At 40.0% G+C, this 16,958-nt stretch overlaps 1 protein-coding gene across 2 annotated transcripts in view; it reads left to right on the top strand.

Annotated features, from left to right (window-relative positions):
* Window positions 1-16,958, top strand: part of ZNF827 (zinc finger protein 827) — a 105,922-nt gene that overhangs the window by 22,235 nt on the left and 66,729 nt on the right. For both annotated transcript variants that reach the window (XM_027652766.1, XM_027652765.1), the window contains exons 2-3: window positions 3,356-4,363; window positions 9,061-9,233. In XM_027652766.1, coding sequence (XP_027508567.1) covers window positions 3,356-4,363; window positions 9,061-9,233 — 1,181 coding nt within the window. The remainder of the gene's footprint in view (window positions 1-3,355; window positions 4,364-9,060; window positions 9,234-16,958) is intronic.

Here is a 16,958-nt window from a genome sequence, read left to right as displayed (position 1 = left end):
TTCTGCCACAGATGTGAAATACAGCTGAAGTTTCTTGCCAGACATGTGGAGGTTGCCTCCTGTTTCAGACAAACTTAGTCTGGGTGACCCATGAACCCTCTGTGTTGAGGGAAGGTTTCGTATAATTTGAATTCATAAGGAAGCTGGTAGATTGAACTGATTTCTCCTGGAGTTCTCAAGCTTGTTCAAACTCACAGGCTCACAAGTCAATGTGAATTAAAATTCTGCCCTGAAGGCCTTGAGTGGCAACTTCACTTAGAAATTAAATTGCCAGGCTTCACCATTACGCTTCTAAATCAATTCACTGCTGTTTGAAAGGAGAGTTGACTGAGCTCATGATAAGACCCTGATGCTGGCTTTTTCAGCATTAACCTTACAGCCTTAAAATATAGTGGGCTTGATACTACAGCAACTGGGAATTACTGAGAAGTGGAAAATTAGAACTGTGTCAGCAGTTAGAGGTCTGATTTCTGGGTACAGAAAGAAACTGCACTGGTGAGGAAGAAAAGTATCCAGCTGGCTTTTGGGATAGTGATGCTGCAAAGGAAATTTGCCCTTTATTATAGAGACTGCATGGAGCCTTGAGAGGGCTTGAGTGGTTACAGGTAGATTAGCAACAGGAGAGGGAGCTCTCACTGCGTTCCCAAAGAGGAGGGAAATTCTGGGCTTGGGAGCAGGCCTTGATGAAGAGTCCTGTGCTCCTGCTGCTCCCTGTCAATACCATGTTGGTGGCTGCTCTTTCATATAGGCAAGACCAGTGGAGAATGTGCTTGTCTGAAAAAAAAAGGCAACCCGTGTCCTGTTCCCACATCTCTCCAGCTGTTCTTCCCCCCCTCTTTGTACCGTTAACTTAAAATACCAATGTCCTATTCTTCAACTACTGTGAGTGTTCTCTGAGATGTCAGCTTTAGAAAGGAGGGATAGTAATGTTCCACATATATTCTCACTGTCTTTTGTAGTAGGAGCAAGAACTGGTGCAGTTGAGAATGAAGAATTCCTTTCCAGTGCAAGCAGAATGAGCAAAATTGAGATATTGGTAAAGTAGTGTCATTTAACTGGTATTTTAAAGACTGGTTGCAACTAGGAAGCTTATAAACACTAAGAAATTTAGGTATGTGGCAAGGAACAGAGAAGTTTGGGGGGTTAGTAAGCTGTAGATTTCTCTAAAACCAAAATCCACCTCCTCTTGTGTTCATTTACACTTTAATATCTCTCACACTAATGTTTGAATGGCTTTCTGAGTGAAGGGGAATGCAATTCTCCCTATTCATGGATGGGAAGTGGAGACACAGAGAGTAGGTTTTGCAGGGGAGAGGAGGGATTGTTTCAACATAGGTATGCAATGTTAGTGGTAGGAAGCAGGCTCGCCCTGGTTCAGAAGTGGTGTCAACTCTAGGTTGTGTCCCAGAGGGTGTGCCCTGCACTTGGTGTATCAGTTCAGACAAAGTGCCAGCAAGATGCTTTTTTGGCTTCCAATCCAGAACTTGTTTGCATCTGGGATGAGTGAACAGATCTCTCATCTCAGTGCACCCAGCTGTACAGATATGTTCAAGTTACTTTTTAATGTTCACAGGGTGAAGAGTGAATACATTCAGTTCTCCTTTCACCTGCATAAGTGCTGGTTCAGCTGATTAGCGTCCATCTTTATTGGAATGGACATGGCACTGGCCTTTGTGCACATGTTATTGTAAATCTTGCTGTGCCTGTGATGCTAACTTGGATAATATCAAAATAATTTAGGCAAGTGCTTGGGGTTTTGCTTGGCTTTTGTTTGTTTTGAATGGGGAAGATGCTAGCCCTCTTCTGCTTGAATTACTGATCAAAGGTAACCGAGTAGGTTGACTGTGGGCTCTTAAAATATTGCGTGAATTTTTCTCCAGAGGGTTTTGAGTAAAAGAAACTTTCTCTGAAAGACTGTTCTTTATATTCTGTATAACACCAAATAAATCTTTGCTTTCAGAGTGTATGTTGGTATCTCTATACTCATGATACATTTGGCTGGGGTTTTCCTCCTTAAATTCGTTGTATCAAAGCAATAACATAAATCTAAGTTTTTATTCATCACCTTCTCTCCAAGTTTTGTAATTTGCTAGAATTAAATTGGGAATCTGGGAATAATATATGATCGTAGATACAGTGCATATCATGCAGGCTTATTTCCAGAATGTCAGTAGAGGGTTATACTAAATACTTTTGTTTTGTATGATTGCAAAGATTCTTTTGTAGCTTGGGACATTGAGTCTAAAAGCAAGAAATGTGAGAGGTATCTGGCAAGAGAAGATAACATGGTTTAATTCTAGCATCGCTGCTGTTCTTTACTATGTTCTGATTGGCCAGGAAGATCTGCAAAAAGAGTCTTGGTCACAACTGTATGACTTTGAATACCTGTCAGGGAGAAGAGCAATCCAGGGTCACAGTGCTTTAAGCACTGGCAGTTGGGTCTCAGGAGAGGCTGGATGTGTTGCAGTTACCAGAGTGGAGAAAATGTAACTTAACTGCAGTGAGACCAACACTTTTTTTCTTTCTTTTCAGCTAAACTAAGTTCAGTTTAGGTTGATCTTTAAAGATTTATTAGACAATGGCAAACAAATGACAAGCAGGTAGTGTTTGTATAAGACGACACTATGCGTATGATACTCCTTTCCCAAATAATTGGAAAGCTTCAGCCTGCATTCATGTATTAGTCATTTCAGCTATTCAGGAATGAATTGTGGATTATCAGTACATGTATTTTCTTTTAGATAGGGGTCACTGCAGGACTGGGCTGAGATTTGAGTAGCTGCACACCTGATCTGCTTTTGAAGGTGCACCTCTGCTAGCTGTACAAATATACAAACACTTGTGTATTTTTGGGCCTGAGAAATCCCTGCTTTATACCAGAGAGCTCATAATATTTGGCAGGATGTACGGACTATGCCAATAAAGAATTATTTGCGATATATGAATATATATTATGTTTATATGTATTGTTGCAGTTTTAGCTGGTTTAGTTACGCTGTCTGAAAAATGACAGGCTTGTCATGATTTTGGCTTCTAAGAAAGATTTATTCATTTTCAAAAAATATTTTATGTAGTCACTCAGTCCAGGCTGATTCCAAGCCCGGGCAGTTTAGGGGGATGTTCTGTGACTATTCAGGAGGGTCATGCAGATGTCAGGCATGCTTCATGCTAAGAAACTATTTTACAATGCAGAGGTCAGGCATGCTTCATGCTAAGAAACTATTTTACAATGCAGAGGTCAGGCATGCTTCATGCTAAGAAACTATTTTACAATGCAGAGGTCAGGCATGCTTCATGCTAAGAAACTATTTTACGCAGATTTGGGAATAATACTGTTGTTCGTGGTTCCACACAGATGGTACCAGACAGGAAGAAGTGGAAGGGGAACTCAGTGAAGAAGAACGCTGGTTTGGAAATTCTTCAGAAACTCCTTCAGAAGCATCATATGGAGAAGTCCAGGAGAACTTTAAGTTGTCTCTTGAGGACAGAATCCAAGAGCAGTCCACTTCCCCGGATACCTCTTTGGGAAGTGCAACGCCAAGCAGCAACACAGCGGAGCTGGGATCCATTGAAAATGAGGCACTAAGAGACACGTTACAGAGCAAAGAGCACCTTTCTCCTGATGTGTCATCTCTGTGTGAAGAAGAACCTCCTGGTCCAAATAAGCCACTGAGCAGTAACCTGAGGCGGCTCCTGGAGGCTGGCTCCCTCAAGCTGGATGCTGCTGTTACAGTCAATGGCAGAGTTGAGTCCCCCGTAAACCTTGGCTCGAACGTCTCCTTCTCTCCACCTGCTCATCACGCCCAGCAGCTGAGTGTTCTTGCCAGAAAGCTCGCTGAGAAACAGGAACAAAGTGACCAATACAATGCAAGCAGTCACTTTATATGGAATCAAGGTAAGTGGTTGCCAAACTCAACCACCACCTGTGGTTTGTCCCCTGATTCAGCTATCCTGAAACTGAAAGCCGCAGCCAATGCCGTTCTACAGGACAAATCTTTTTCGAGGACTGAAGACCCTATAAGATTTGAATCCTTTTCCTCACCTTTTAGTTCTCAGTCAGCCAGCTCCACGTTAGCAGCTTTATCTAAGAAAGTGAGTGAAAGAAGTATGACTCCTGGGCAGGAGCACCCACCTCCGGCAAGTTCTTTCCTTTCTCTGGCTTCCATGACCTCTTCAGCTGCCCTTCTCAAGGAGGTTGCTGCAAGGGCTGCAGGCACCCTCTTGGCTGAGAAGAAGTCGCTGGTTCCTGAGGATCCCCTGCAGCTTTCGGAGATGAAACAAGAGAAAGCAACTCCGCCACAGTCTTTGGAATTATTGTTACTACCAGTCCCTAAGGGAAGAGCATCCAAACCCGCTAGTACAGGTATGGATAAAATTTGAGCCACTAAGTAGAATGTATTTGTTTTGCTGTAGGCTTCTATAACATCTCTTCAATGAGTCTGGATTTGGTTTGATTCCATGTCTTATGAGAATAAGAAATAGATACTTTAGGTGAACAATAGAAAAGCTTTTTAAGATAGCACTTTGAGACCAAGCTGTCACAAATTTTTTCATATTTGAAAGATAGGAGTGTACAGTTCAGTACTTTTTTTTTTCTTTTATTCCATACAATAGTATTTTCTTCTCTTACCAAGTTTAGAATAAGTCCACAAAACATTTAATAGAGAAGATCAAAGAATCCCTGTTAGGGAGCTCACAGTATCAGTGAGCATGTACAAAACTAGTGCTTTTGAAATACTGGACAAGGGAGAATTCTCCCTCCTGCTGTCTCTGTCACAAATGGACTTTTGTATAATCACTTACTACCCTGTCCTAATTTACCAGAGTATATTATTATGTTGCCACTTTTCATTAAATTTTTTTTACAACCCTTTGTTGTTAACAAGCAAACCCCAACTAAACTGCATTTCTCTAATTTGCTCAACAAGAACCATTTTACACTTCTGACTTCCCTGCATCAGCTCCAGCTGTTGACAGTCAAGGAATGAGGCTCATAGGGAAGAAGAAGAAGAAGAAACTCTCTGGGTAACAAAAGCTTTAAAGAACTGGCAATCCATGCAGGGGAATTTAAATGATCCATCTTCAAACTAAGGAATAATAATTTTTCTTTCATCTCTTTCTATAAAAAGTTCCCATCATGGATTCATATTTCTGGTAGAACATACGACTTCAAGTCGTCAGTGTTCTCCCTGGGGTGGCTTTCTGCTGCAGAGGGAGAGGAAGCATGGCAGCCATCTTCACCAGATGCACAATGTGGTTTAGTATATTAGAGCTTTGTCAGGAATACTAGCTTGGCTGCGCAAATGTAGCAAGCCAGTGTACAGGTATGAAGCCTGACATGGATGTTACATAATTTCACTGCCTTCTCTCTTGACCTAACCTTTTTCTTTAGGTGTATTATGAGGTCTGATCTGTCCCTGTGCAGCTCGGGTCAAAACTCATAGGATAGAAGCTATTGGATGGACAGCAATGCTCATCCCTCCCTTGAAAGAGAAGAGGGAGGGATGCAATAAGTTGCAGCCAGAACTAGTTTTTTGCTCTGTGTTACATGTGTTCTGCAAATGCTTTGCTGGTGTGTTTTGCCAAGGCCATTAAAGTGGCAAACTATTCTTGGCATGGATCTAGCCTAAGGTTTTCATTAGTTTAGATGAAGTCCTTTTTGGACTAGCATAAGCTAAACCAGTAAAAGGTCCTTTCATGTGGGAATAAGAGTACCCACGCTGGCTACACCAGTGTGAAAGTAGTCATTAATTTAATGTAACTCTCCCCACAAAGACTGGCCTTCATATAAGAAAGGCAGCAATGTATAGAAAGGAAGTAAGGTTAAAATTTATTTGAAGCTCTTACTTTATTTTCTGCAAGGGGAAAAAGCTGTTCACATCATAAGTTTTTAATGGGGAAAAGTAGATGGTTGTAGTAAAACCCAGGCTCTGTTTGACCAAAAAACTGGGATTTGTCTGTGCACCTTGTACTAGGGGAGTGCTCTGTTACCGATGTGCCTGTTAAGTACTGGCACTGTACAAACTAGCTCTGATGCAGCTAATTTCAAGAAACTATTCTCTTTGTTGAAGGCCCAAGCATACTGTGCTGGTAGAAGATAACAATGGGGGCTGATTGCCTCAGGTCCTTGGTAACCAAGGAACAACTGCTTATTTTTTATGATATATGGGACCAGTATCCCAAGGGGAAGGGTGTTTCCTTTCAGTTCATACGCACTGGGGCAACACCAGTTGGCATCCAAGAAAACTCCAAAGTTCATAACATTTCTGGAAGTTCATTTTCTGATATGCTTTTAAGTTTTTCCTTCCTAAATTGTTAACTGACTGAAAATAAAAAGCAAGCTGTTGGTTAGCATATCTGGATGTTGATTATGGTAAGCCCGATTCCTCCATTCCTTCAGCCATGGAGAAATACATCCTGTGGAAAGAGGTCACTGTTTAGTGACCTTTGGTTGAAGACTTGACTTTTGTAAAAGTTGAGTAAGGCAGCTGAATGCATATATTTGCCATGAAAATAAATGTCATGCATTCCTGATTCCTTTTGCGCATACAACCTTATGGCACTAAACCCAAAAAATAGTATTTAATCTTAGAGTGCTTTATCTTTTTGTTTCTGTCTGGTTGCTCCTTGAGACTTTTTTTTTTTATCTTGTTCCCAGAGAGAAACATCTTTTCCCAGTAGGCATAGCTTGAGTGGTCTTTTTTTTTCCCCTCTCATACTTTGAACTTTTAATGCACTGATGAGTTTGCTTTACTGTTATGAATCTGATTCACTTACCCACCAGCAACATCTAGCTTTGGTTATGAGATCAATACTCAGTGAGATTAATTAGATGTCGACAAGTAAGGAACAGCAAAGATGGAGGCTATTTAAAGAGGAGTAAGTTAATAACAAGGGTATGCCTGCTGCTCTTTTGTCCACCACGTTGAGCTGTTTGCTCAGAATTATTTCAGGCAAAAAGCTGGAGTCATGGCTTATCCGAGTGTAATTGCCTCTGAAATGGCATGTCAGGTTTGGTCAACCTAATCATTAAGTGCATTTTTTTTTATAGTGGAGTGGTACAGAGAAGACTAACTTTTATATCAATCGGTTAATGTTGCCAATTTTATAAACTGCTCACACCTTTGGGATGAAATTTAAAAAGAAGTATGGAATCTCTATTGTGATTGTTTTTGAAGGACCATGGGTGGCAGACCTTTATTTTACTGACTGAGAGCTTGTTTGGTATAACTTTTTGCCTGTGATGCTTGCAATTTTGTTCCCAAAACTTCTTTGGGAAGCACTGGCTGATTCTCTCCTCACTGGAATAACTCTTTCCAACCAAATGGCACTATGTGATATAAAATAGACATCAGTATAAATGAAGGAAAGCTGAAGCCCATGTTTTTTTTATTCTGAGCTTTATGCAGTATTGTGTAGAGCTAACATGGTTCAGCTTGGGAGCACATTGGCATAATTCCTGTGTAACACTAATTGTTAGTTATCACTGGAGTCACATGCATTCATCCCAGTTCTTTGCATATTTTGTAATGTGCTAAACCACTGATCCATCTTGTTTGCAGATTTATTTTTGAGGGGGTCAGAAAGAGGTAATACCTTGTAACACATTTCTTTTCTGGATGATAACCAGAGGCTGGAGAAAAGATGTGATAGAAGGAAAAGAAGTGATAGGTAAAAATGCTACCCATGAACTTTTTTCTGTGGTTTGTCTTTCTCCTGCCTTTTGTGAGGAAGTAAAGATGTTTAAAAACTGAAACACAAGTAATTACAGCATTGGTTTTGTCTTACCCTTTAGAGGTGCAGAGAGGAGAACAATTTGATATGTTAAGTACGATAGAATATTTCACAAGGAGAATTTCTGAACTTGTAATAGTGCACACTGACATTGTGTCCTTTTTCTGTACTTACATAATGACTACCTAATCAGTTGAATTACAGTGGTTTTGTTTCCCACTTAATAGCAAGAATTATATTTTAGGATGTGACAGATCTTTTGGGGGGGTTTTATCACTTAGTTCCTCATCGAGGGAATTTGATGTTTGCTATATCCTTATCAGTAGAAAAAGACCCTGATAATAACGAAATTAAATAGTCTGAGGGAATTTTTGAATAGCAATATGCACATTGCTGAGCTCTGAATCTTGTCTTTTAAAGTGAGGAAAAAGGCGTCCAATTCCGCTGTAATAGTAGGCCTTTCTTTATAATAAAGAAGGGGAAACCATGATGAGAAGATGGATGGATAGTTGGTTGTGCAAAGTCAGCCACGAGGAATTTCTCTTTCCTTCGAACGTATAACTAACCATATTTACCTGATCAATGCCGCCAAATCCTTTCCTTATCTTAGGTGAACTGGGCAGTAAAGTTGAGTGCAGACATTTAGGAAGGCAGATTTAAAGCCCTGGCAATTAGAGGAGCAGAAGAAAACCTATGACCCGAAGACCTTTGATGGCTGACATAGCAGCAGTATCTGCTCAAGCCATAACTAAACAATTTCAGCAGCAGGGCTTCTGAAGTCATTCATTTCTGGTGTTAAATATATTCGATATGCAATACCAGCATGCTTTTCAGTGAAGCTGTGGATTCTTCTATGCTTTGTATCCTGCTTTCCTGCTGGCTGACCATCAGATATGGAAATGGATCATTTTTTAACAGTTAAGCATATTTTCCATACCCTACTACAGCCAGGCTTTGATAGGAAATGAGGCTGCAAAGTGATGATTATAAGAGGCATTCATCTCAGTTCAGTTAAATTATAAAGAACATTAGGATCAGGTGAGGTAGAGTAGCATCCTCTACTGACTAGTGAAAGGATGTTTGGGGCATTAACCTTTATAAATTATGGTGACCTTTCTTAGAGGGATAATAACTAGATAAAGGGGAAGAGGCATATGCGAGGGGGAGGAACTGAAATTTCTGGTACCCGTTGTTGTTTAACTGATATGTCTCTTTACAGATGAAACTCTAGCATTGAAAAATGATATCTTGACTATGTTTGCAAGGGGAAAGTGTTTGCCAAGTGGCTGTAAAGGATCCTCTCTTTTTCTTCCCCCTTCTGCTAAGCCTCAGAAGAGGAAGGGGGAAAACCTTTCCAGTGTCCCATCTGTGGTTTGGTTATCAAGAGGAAGAGTTACTGGAAACGGCACATGGTGATTCACACAGGTTTGAAGAGTCATCAGTGCCCACTCTGTCCATTTCGCTGTGCACGCAAGGACAATCTCAAGTCACACATGAAGGTAAGAGAAGTGTTTTCTGACAACCAAAGTACTCGAAACATCAGTCAAAAAATGATGGTATGGCAAACCTATTTCATTTGCATTTACAAGAACAGAATTTCCTTAGCTGTACTATGAATGATGCCTTTATTTAAGCAAAGAGGCCATAAAAAGATAAAGAAATAACTTTTATTCCCATGCTTGCCTTTCCATTTTATGCAATGTGGAAAACTGCCTTGGATTATGTCAACTTGGTGCAGCACAAGCTGTCTGTGACTGACTCACTTCTGGACCTGGAACCACCAGATGCAGGGGTGTTGGGTTGGGATGTGGCGCGCAGTCATATCAGTGCTGGCTTTCAGGGTGCCAGCTAGTAACTCTGCATGCCATTGCATCACACTAAGTGGGCAAACCAACTTGGCCAGCTCTAGCAGGGATCTCTCCATTGCTTTCTACAGACAGGCCTGCAGTATTAACTTTTTTCTTGTTGTGGGTTTTAACTGCGGGCAGCTCAGCAGTGAATCATCCGAACCAAAATGAATGACAGATTATTCTGTAATGTTTTGTTTTCAAGTGTTTCCATTAAGTTTAGAGTGTGCTCTTAACTCAGCCTAAGTTTCAGGCTCGAACTGAAGGTGACCTTTTGAAGGAATCTGTATCTGTGTTGATACAGAAAAATATAAAAATGTAAAGAAACTCGGTGTCTGTTTAGCTGAAGTACTACATGGTTGCAACATAAAGAATGTGAGGTCTTGCAAGCCATATAATATACTTGATGAGGTAAAAATGATGCCTGTCCTATTAGCCCTTCAATGAAGAAGATGAAGTTCAAAAAAATTTCCCTTGTTAATGAAGTTAAGTTTTATACTAATAGTAAAATGGTTTATTGTAATTAGCATTTTATCTGTTTTAGACAAATGTGTGTAACAGAGACTGGTGTGAAGGGGGACAGAAATGCCTGTTCAGGTTTCTTAGATGCTATTGCAGAATCTGAGCTCACTAGAGAGGAGTCTGACTGTCTTTACACTCAAGTAACTATTCACTTCAGTTTAAGTTATTCAGATTCCGCTGATCACAACAGCAGATCTTGCCGTGGTTTAGGTCATTACTGGGTCTGAAATCATCCCCCTAAAGTCTGAAGGCTCATTCCTTAACACTTCAACTGCGAATAGGTGCACTACTCCCAGGCATCCTTGGTGTATCATGCTAATCCTTGTCAAGTAGGCTTGGTGTTTATGGCTCTTTCTTTTAGGACTTGGTGTTCTGTGTTGACTAGAGGGCATAGATGGCCATCCTAAGTAGAAGATGAATAGATAGAATGGGAACACAGCATGAAAAGAAAGGGTTTTGATTTGGGTTTTGTTGTTGTTGTTGTTGTTGTTTTGGGGTTTTTTATTGTTTTCAGCTGTTGACAGCCTGCACAAAAGCATGCATCACCTACAAGCTTGCTATTCCCTGCCAAAGACCTGTTGTTTTCCCCTGCTTTGTAAAGGACATCCCTGTTATTCCCTGCAGAGATACAGACACTTGTTCTCTGCTTTTTTTTTTGCCTTTTTGGTAAAAATTGTTTGCAGATTGAGGGCCTATCCCTTCATTTTTGGCATGGTGATTTCCATAGGTGGTCACTGGTAGGATGTTGGAGAAAATTGGGGACTTTTTCACTGTCTCTATATGCTCTCAGATTGATGGCTCTCTGAGGCCTTTGTGCTCCTTTCTGCTCCCCTCCCAACATTAATCCTTTCATTAACTGAGCCTGCATCAGCTTAAAACAGACCTCCTTGTACAGCCATGTAACATGTAGTGTTAATTATTTGGTAATATGGAAATTATGACCAAGTAGTGCTCAGTTAGAAAACACTGAGGTCAGAGTCAGGCCCAGAGCTTCTTGACCCAATGTAAGAGATTACAACCTCCTTTAGCCTTATTGTGAAGGCAATATCTGAAGTCTCCTCAGTCAATGCAGTCCAGTCATGGAGGTCGTGATGAAGTTGGGTGTCTTTTCTGGTAAAACTGCTCCCTATTTCAGATGAAAGTAATTGTCCTTAAATACTAGGTGGTCTGCATTTTCATTTTGTCTTTGTTATAGTCTCATGGATAGATGTAAAGAATCACAAGGACAACAGTCTGAAAGTTTATGTTTCACCTTAATGTCAATCAGTTTCATACACACTTTCTCAATTGACTAGGCCATTTGTAAAAATATTTTCTGTCACATGAAAATTGAAGCAAGTGAATGAGGTAAGGGCATGTTAGGCATGTGTCCAAAAGTACCAGACATAATTTGAGGTTTATTTGGTGGAAGTATAAATAATTGATAACCAAATTAAAAATAAAAAGCACCAGATTTCTTTTCTCATTATAAAACAGTGCTCCTTTTGAATCTGTGTGTATATGAGATGGTAATACCTGGCACGTATATAAGCCAACAGCATTCAAAATGGAATGAATACACATCAGAAATGGTACAGCACAGCTGGGAGCTACTTAGGATGCAGCGTTCTGGTTATGCCAGTAGGTTGTTTCAGTTGTCTTCATTGTCTTACTATCCTTTGGGAACCACCTGGCCTTATCTCCTTCCTGGCAGGCAAGTTGTGAAGGCAGAGCTGCTTCCAGCTCTCCAGCCCTCTCTCCCTCCCCATGAGGCAACTGTGGCTACAAGTGAAGACGCATTTTTCAAAACTAAAAATGCTACTCAAAATTAAGGTACCAGGTTGGTGTTTGTTGTTCGTTATAAGCCAATTTTTTTATTCCAGAATGCTATCACAAATCAAGCTTTTTTCCTTTATACTGCTCTTCAGTTTTCAGGTTTTATACTCTATTGATAAAGGATGAAAGGCAAAACCTGTTGAGGTGTTCTGTCCAGCTGCAGTCCACAAAAAAAAATCTATCTTTCTTCCTAGGCAGCATAGCCTCATCTTTTTTCTAGGTTCTTCTTAGGTATTCTCCTTGAAACTGATTATTCAGTGATTTAATTTCCATAAGTGGTTTTTGCGAGTCCATATGGGCCTTCCTTACTGTCTGTATCTTTAGGTTAATTACAATAGCTACATAATATAAATACTGTGTAATTTCATGGTAATTATAACATGTCTAACTGACTGACCCAGAATACAACATTGCCAATGTTTTTGGTGTCTTGTCACCTGCTATAGGGAAAATCTTAATAGAGAGCTGGAATGATTCCAGCCCTGACCCATATTCGGATCTACATGTGCTACCCACCACGCTGATGGAGCATTCTTCCAGCAGGGGCACTTTGCCAGGACCAACTCACAACTGGAGGCGAGGAAGTGAAAGGCACAAGAAGGGAAACAGAAGGAAGGTTTCCACACAGACACACAAGGAACAAGGGAGGCTGAGTAGCCTGCCTTTTGAGGCATGCAGTGTTATCTGTAATTGTCATATTGTGTTTAGATTCCACTGTGATAGGCACCTTAGAAAAATCCTAAAATAGACACAGTACAGAATTTTATTAGTCTGTTTTGGAGGCAAATTACAGTGCACACATAACCACAAGTTCTGGCCCTTATTCCCAGGAATCTGAGGGGAGCATCTCGGGACCCGATTCTGGTATCATAGTGTGGTTTCCAGGGATTCTGAGAATACTGAGCTGAAAATGAAGCTGGAAAAAATGAATGGGTAACTCAGAGAGGTGTCTTGTCCAAGCAGGCCACAAGTATTGTACTTGAGTTCTTCTCTCTGTTTATCTAAATGTATATTCGTTTGGAATATGTTTTCTTCTTGAGAGAGTGAGTATCTTATGGACTTTTTCTGCAGAAAGCAATGGAAAGTTGTGGTGTGATTCAGCGAGATGTGTTCAGGCTTTTCTGTTTTTCCTGGTAGGGATTAAATTTACCTCAGAGCAATACCACAAGCATCAGTCAGACTTTGGCCAGTTTGTGTCTTTGGATCATGCACATATCTTCCTCAGCAATTGGTGGACAGATAGGCTGTGAGATCATACAGATATGTTCCAAGAAAGCAACAGGATATTAGCCTGAGCACTTGGAAGGGGGAATGAGGAAGAGGAGCATATGGCCAAAACCAATATCTATAAATGTTCCTTGTGCTGCTATATAGACCTAAGGCAAAAATGGGTGAGCTAGCCCTTCTAGCAGAGGAAAAGAAGTTTAGCACTGTGAACACATGCTGAAGCATGATGGTATGACAGCAAACGAGGAAAGAGAAGATGAAGCTTAGCAGAAAAGCTAGATGTAGTGGTAGGCAGGTCATGTGATGCTCAACCACAGGATTTTCCTGCATTTGTTGCTTATGAAGAGGGACCATGTGGTGAGGTCTCAGATTGATGCTCCTGTGTTATATGAAGAGGGTTATAATCAGCTTCTCAGGGAGAGGCTACATGACAGTGGGAATCAGGAAAGGCCCTGAAGAATGTAGCCAGGTGCTCACTGCCCCTTGGTGATTTGTAGGTGCTCACTGCCCCTTTCTCTCTTTTTGTTCCTCAGCTAGTGTCAGACAACTGAATAAGCATTCCTAATCCATTTTTGTGAAGTATAGGACAAGTTATTTTAAAGCATCTTCACCATATTGGGAGAGGAAGTTGACTGTGTTTTATGAGTGCTTTTTTAGTTTAAGTTAAGCTTAAAGAGCCCTGGGAGCCACCTGTGATTCCATCAGTTGAGGGTAGGCAATACAAACTTGCACAGCTTTTCAACATGTTAAATCTTTGCCCAGAGTCTCAGAGAGGTGCCAAAAGTGACTTCAAGTATCTGCTTTTTAATCTTGTCACTTTTTGCATATGAGAAAAGGATAAGACAGGATATGCATTGATACCTTAAATCTCTAAGGAAAAAAAATACTGTTTTTTGAACACCTAGTCCAGTCTAGCACTGCAGAGAGGCTTTTTTTTCTCACCCTTTGCTTTCAAGCGAAGCAAAGAAGTAGTTTCAAAAAGAAAATACTATATAAATAACGTATGTGTCCTGAGGGGAAGGATCATATCAAAACTAACACCGTAGCACTAAACTTTTGAAAATACAATACTTTAAAAATTAGAGAACTTGTCAGAAAATAGCATGAAATGAAAAAGCAGAGGGCACATGATAGATGCAAAATGGAAAGTGTAATCAAATGCAGTTGCAGAAGGTGGCATTTTACTAAAAGAGAGTTAAACCAAAAACAAACCCAGAAAAAAACAGTACGTGGGCTGGGATGTAGTAGCTTTTGATTGTAGTAGTTGCTTGAACACCTGCCCCTCATGGAAATGTTAATCCTCTTGAAAGTTGGTGAGAAAAACAAAACTTACAGGAGGCAAAGAAAGAAGTGATAATTAGGTCACAGAAAGTAAATAAAGAGTGAATAGCCAGAAGCAAATATAGCAGTGAATAGATTTAGCAGCCCAACCACTTTATGGTGTGCTCTTGCTTAGGAATGAAGGTTCTCAAAAAAAAAAATTCCTCTTGCTGTGAGTAGTTTTAACATAATAATTTAAAAACCCTGTTAAATCCCACAAAAGAAAGGTGAATGCCTTTGTCTCATAACTAGAAGGGAGAGTTTGTGGAAAGCATTACCCCAATTTTAAGGAAGGGGAAAAGAAAAGTTCTGCCACGCAATACTACAAAATTGCAGGACGTGCCTGTGTCACTGTACTGCTCATCCCTACTCTCTGGTGTATCCTGTTGGGTGGGATCATGTGTTTTTGTGACTGTGGTACATCTATATGGCTGGTGAATCACCAGGGATATTAATTTTAAGTATGAAAAGATGACCTAGGAAACGTCTTATGATACCAGAAAAGTTAGTATGTCAACAAAAAATGTAACGGAAAAAAACCCAATACAGTGCTACAAATGATGTGATACGATAGGGACATGTGGTTTCTGTAAAAGAAAATCATGTGTTCTTATACTAAGATGTTTTGAGCATGTCAGGCAAATCATGAACTTAAGAATCAGTTGAAATTTATTTGGTCTATAAAAAAGCCTTTGGCAAAGCTTCTCACAGAGAAGCTGCCAAATAAATTAAGCAATATGATGTACTATGGCAAATTAGAAATCCACCAAGAGACAGTAAAACAAAGGGTAGGAAGGAATTAGCAATTTTAAGCATGACAAAAGGCTAACAGAGGGGTGTTCCATTACTAAAAGTGGAATTGTGCATATTTTAGCAAATGTGATCTGCACAAAATGATGACTGTGGGTAAGAAAATTGTAGATGATACAACCTTATGTGCATGAATCAAGATTAGAAAAGGCAAAGCTTGAAAGGAAAAAAAAAAGGCTGACTGACTGATAAACAAGGGGGCAAATGAAGTTACTGTTGACGAATACAAGGTACTGTACCTTGGAAACCAGAGTCTAATAATGCACCTGGCTGTCTGATATAATGAACTGTAAATGCTCAGGAAAAATATCTGGATATCATTATAGACAGTTCAATGAAAACCTTTTCTTGACATGCACAGGAGTGGTTAAAAAGTACACTAAATATTTCAGTGTTTGGAGAATAAAAACAGAAATAACACTGAAAATATGACAATGCCATTATTACCATATGGTATGCTGCCACTTATGGTCACTGCATCAAAAGAGACATATCAGAAACAGAAGGGATTTTAAAAGTTGGCAGTGAAAATTATTAGTGGGTTAGCAAAGAAAGAACTCCCTTTGAAGAAAGAAGCTGAAAAGAATGGGACTGCCAGGAGGGTGAGAGAGGTGTGATCAAAAGTGGGAGGTGTGATAAGAATAATGCATGTGACAGAGAAGAAAAATCCAATTGCCTCTTTTTTTCTTTCTTGTAATTTGAGAATGAGGAGGTAGAAAGAGAAACTGAAAGAAACAAAACTTAAAAACTGTGACCAATAGATTACTTGTATTGAAGTCCTCAAACCAGCCTGAAGTTTGTAAGCACTGTATAGTTTTGTTGAAAAGATCGAGCACACGCTGAAATAACTGTAGAGACACAAAATATCATTTGAGAGTTGGCAGACTGTAGGGTTAATAAAGATAATAGAAGTACTTTGCCCAGACAAGGGGAACATCCGTAGTTAAAGGAAATAAACTCAGAAGCCAGAAGCCTGTAAGTGTTTCTGACATAAGTCAAACAGTAGTTTTATGGGATTTTGAAAGAAGCATTCTCTATGAGCAGGTTGTGCACTGTAGCTTGTTGCAGTGTAATTCAGAGAGATCCAAATCTGGCAGCAGCTGGGCTCAGACTGGGACTTTGGGGAAAACCTGCCAGCTGCACTCTTGTCTCCTCCTGCCTGTGATTCTTGCAGGAATGGCCTATTTGAGTCTAAAGAAGACATCTGATGGTTTGAGTAGCATTAACACAATGTAAGAGCCATTCTCTGTCTCATGGAGGGAGAAGGCAGCTTTTTGGACTGCAACGTTGTGTGGCCTAGATCTCCCCGGTGGCTTTCTGTGTAGCTCTACGGGGTTTCTTGTTTTTCATTCTGCAGCAAGTAGTTACTGCCTTGACTTTTCCCTCCAAATAGCATAGAATGGCCAATTCTTGGCTCTTTCAACTGCTGTTGAATTAGAAAATAAGGAACAGTTTTTTCTTTAGAGGGACTTTCGCTTCGGTTTCTAGTAGTGTTCAAATTTTTAAATGAAAAATATTATGTATTTTTGAAAATAAAATAATAAAAATATGTTAAAATCTTCTGGTGGCAGTGGACTTTGGACATTGGAGGCTAAATATTGGGCTTGGTGTTTTTTCATATGTTTTTTGTTTTCTAGATCTAAAATTTTTCCTTTCGGTACAAAAATATTTGGACTTGAATTC

The sequence above is a fragment of the Corapipo altera genome, unplaced genomic scaffold (genome assembly GCF_003945725.1).
Source record: "Corapipo altera isolate COAL_440 unplaced genomic scaffold, ASM394572v1 69, whole genome shotgun sequence".
NCBI lineage: Eukaryota > Metazoa > Chordata > Aves > Passeriformes > Pipridae > Corapipo > Corapipo altera.
This window is presented reverse-complemented; position numbering and strand designations above follow the sequence as displayed.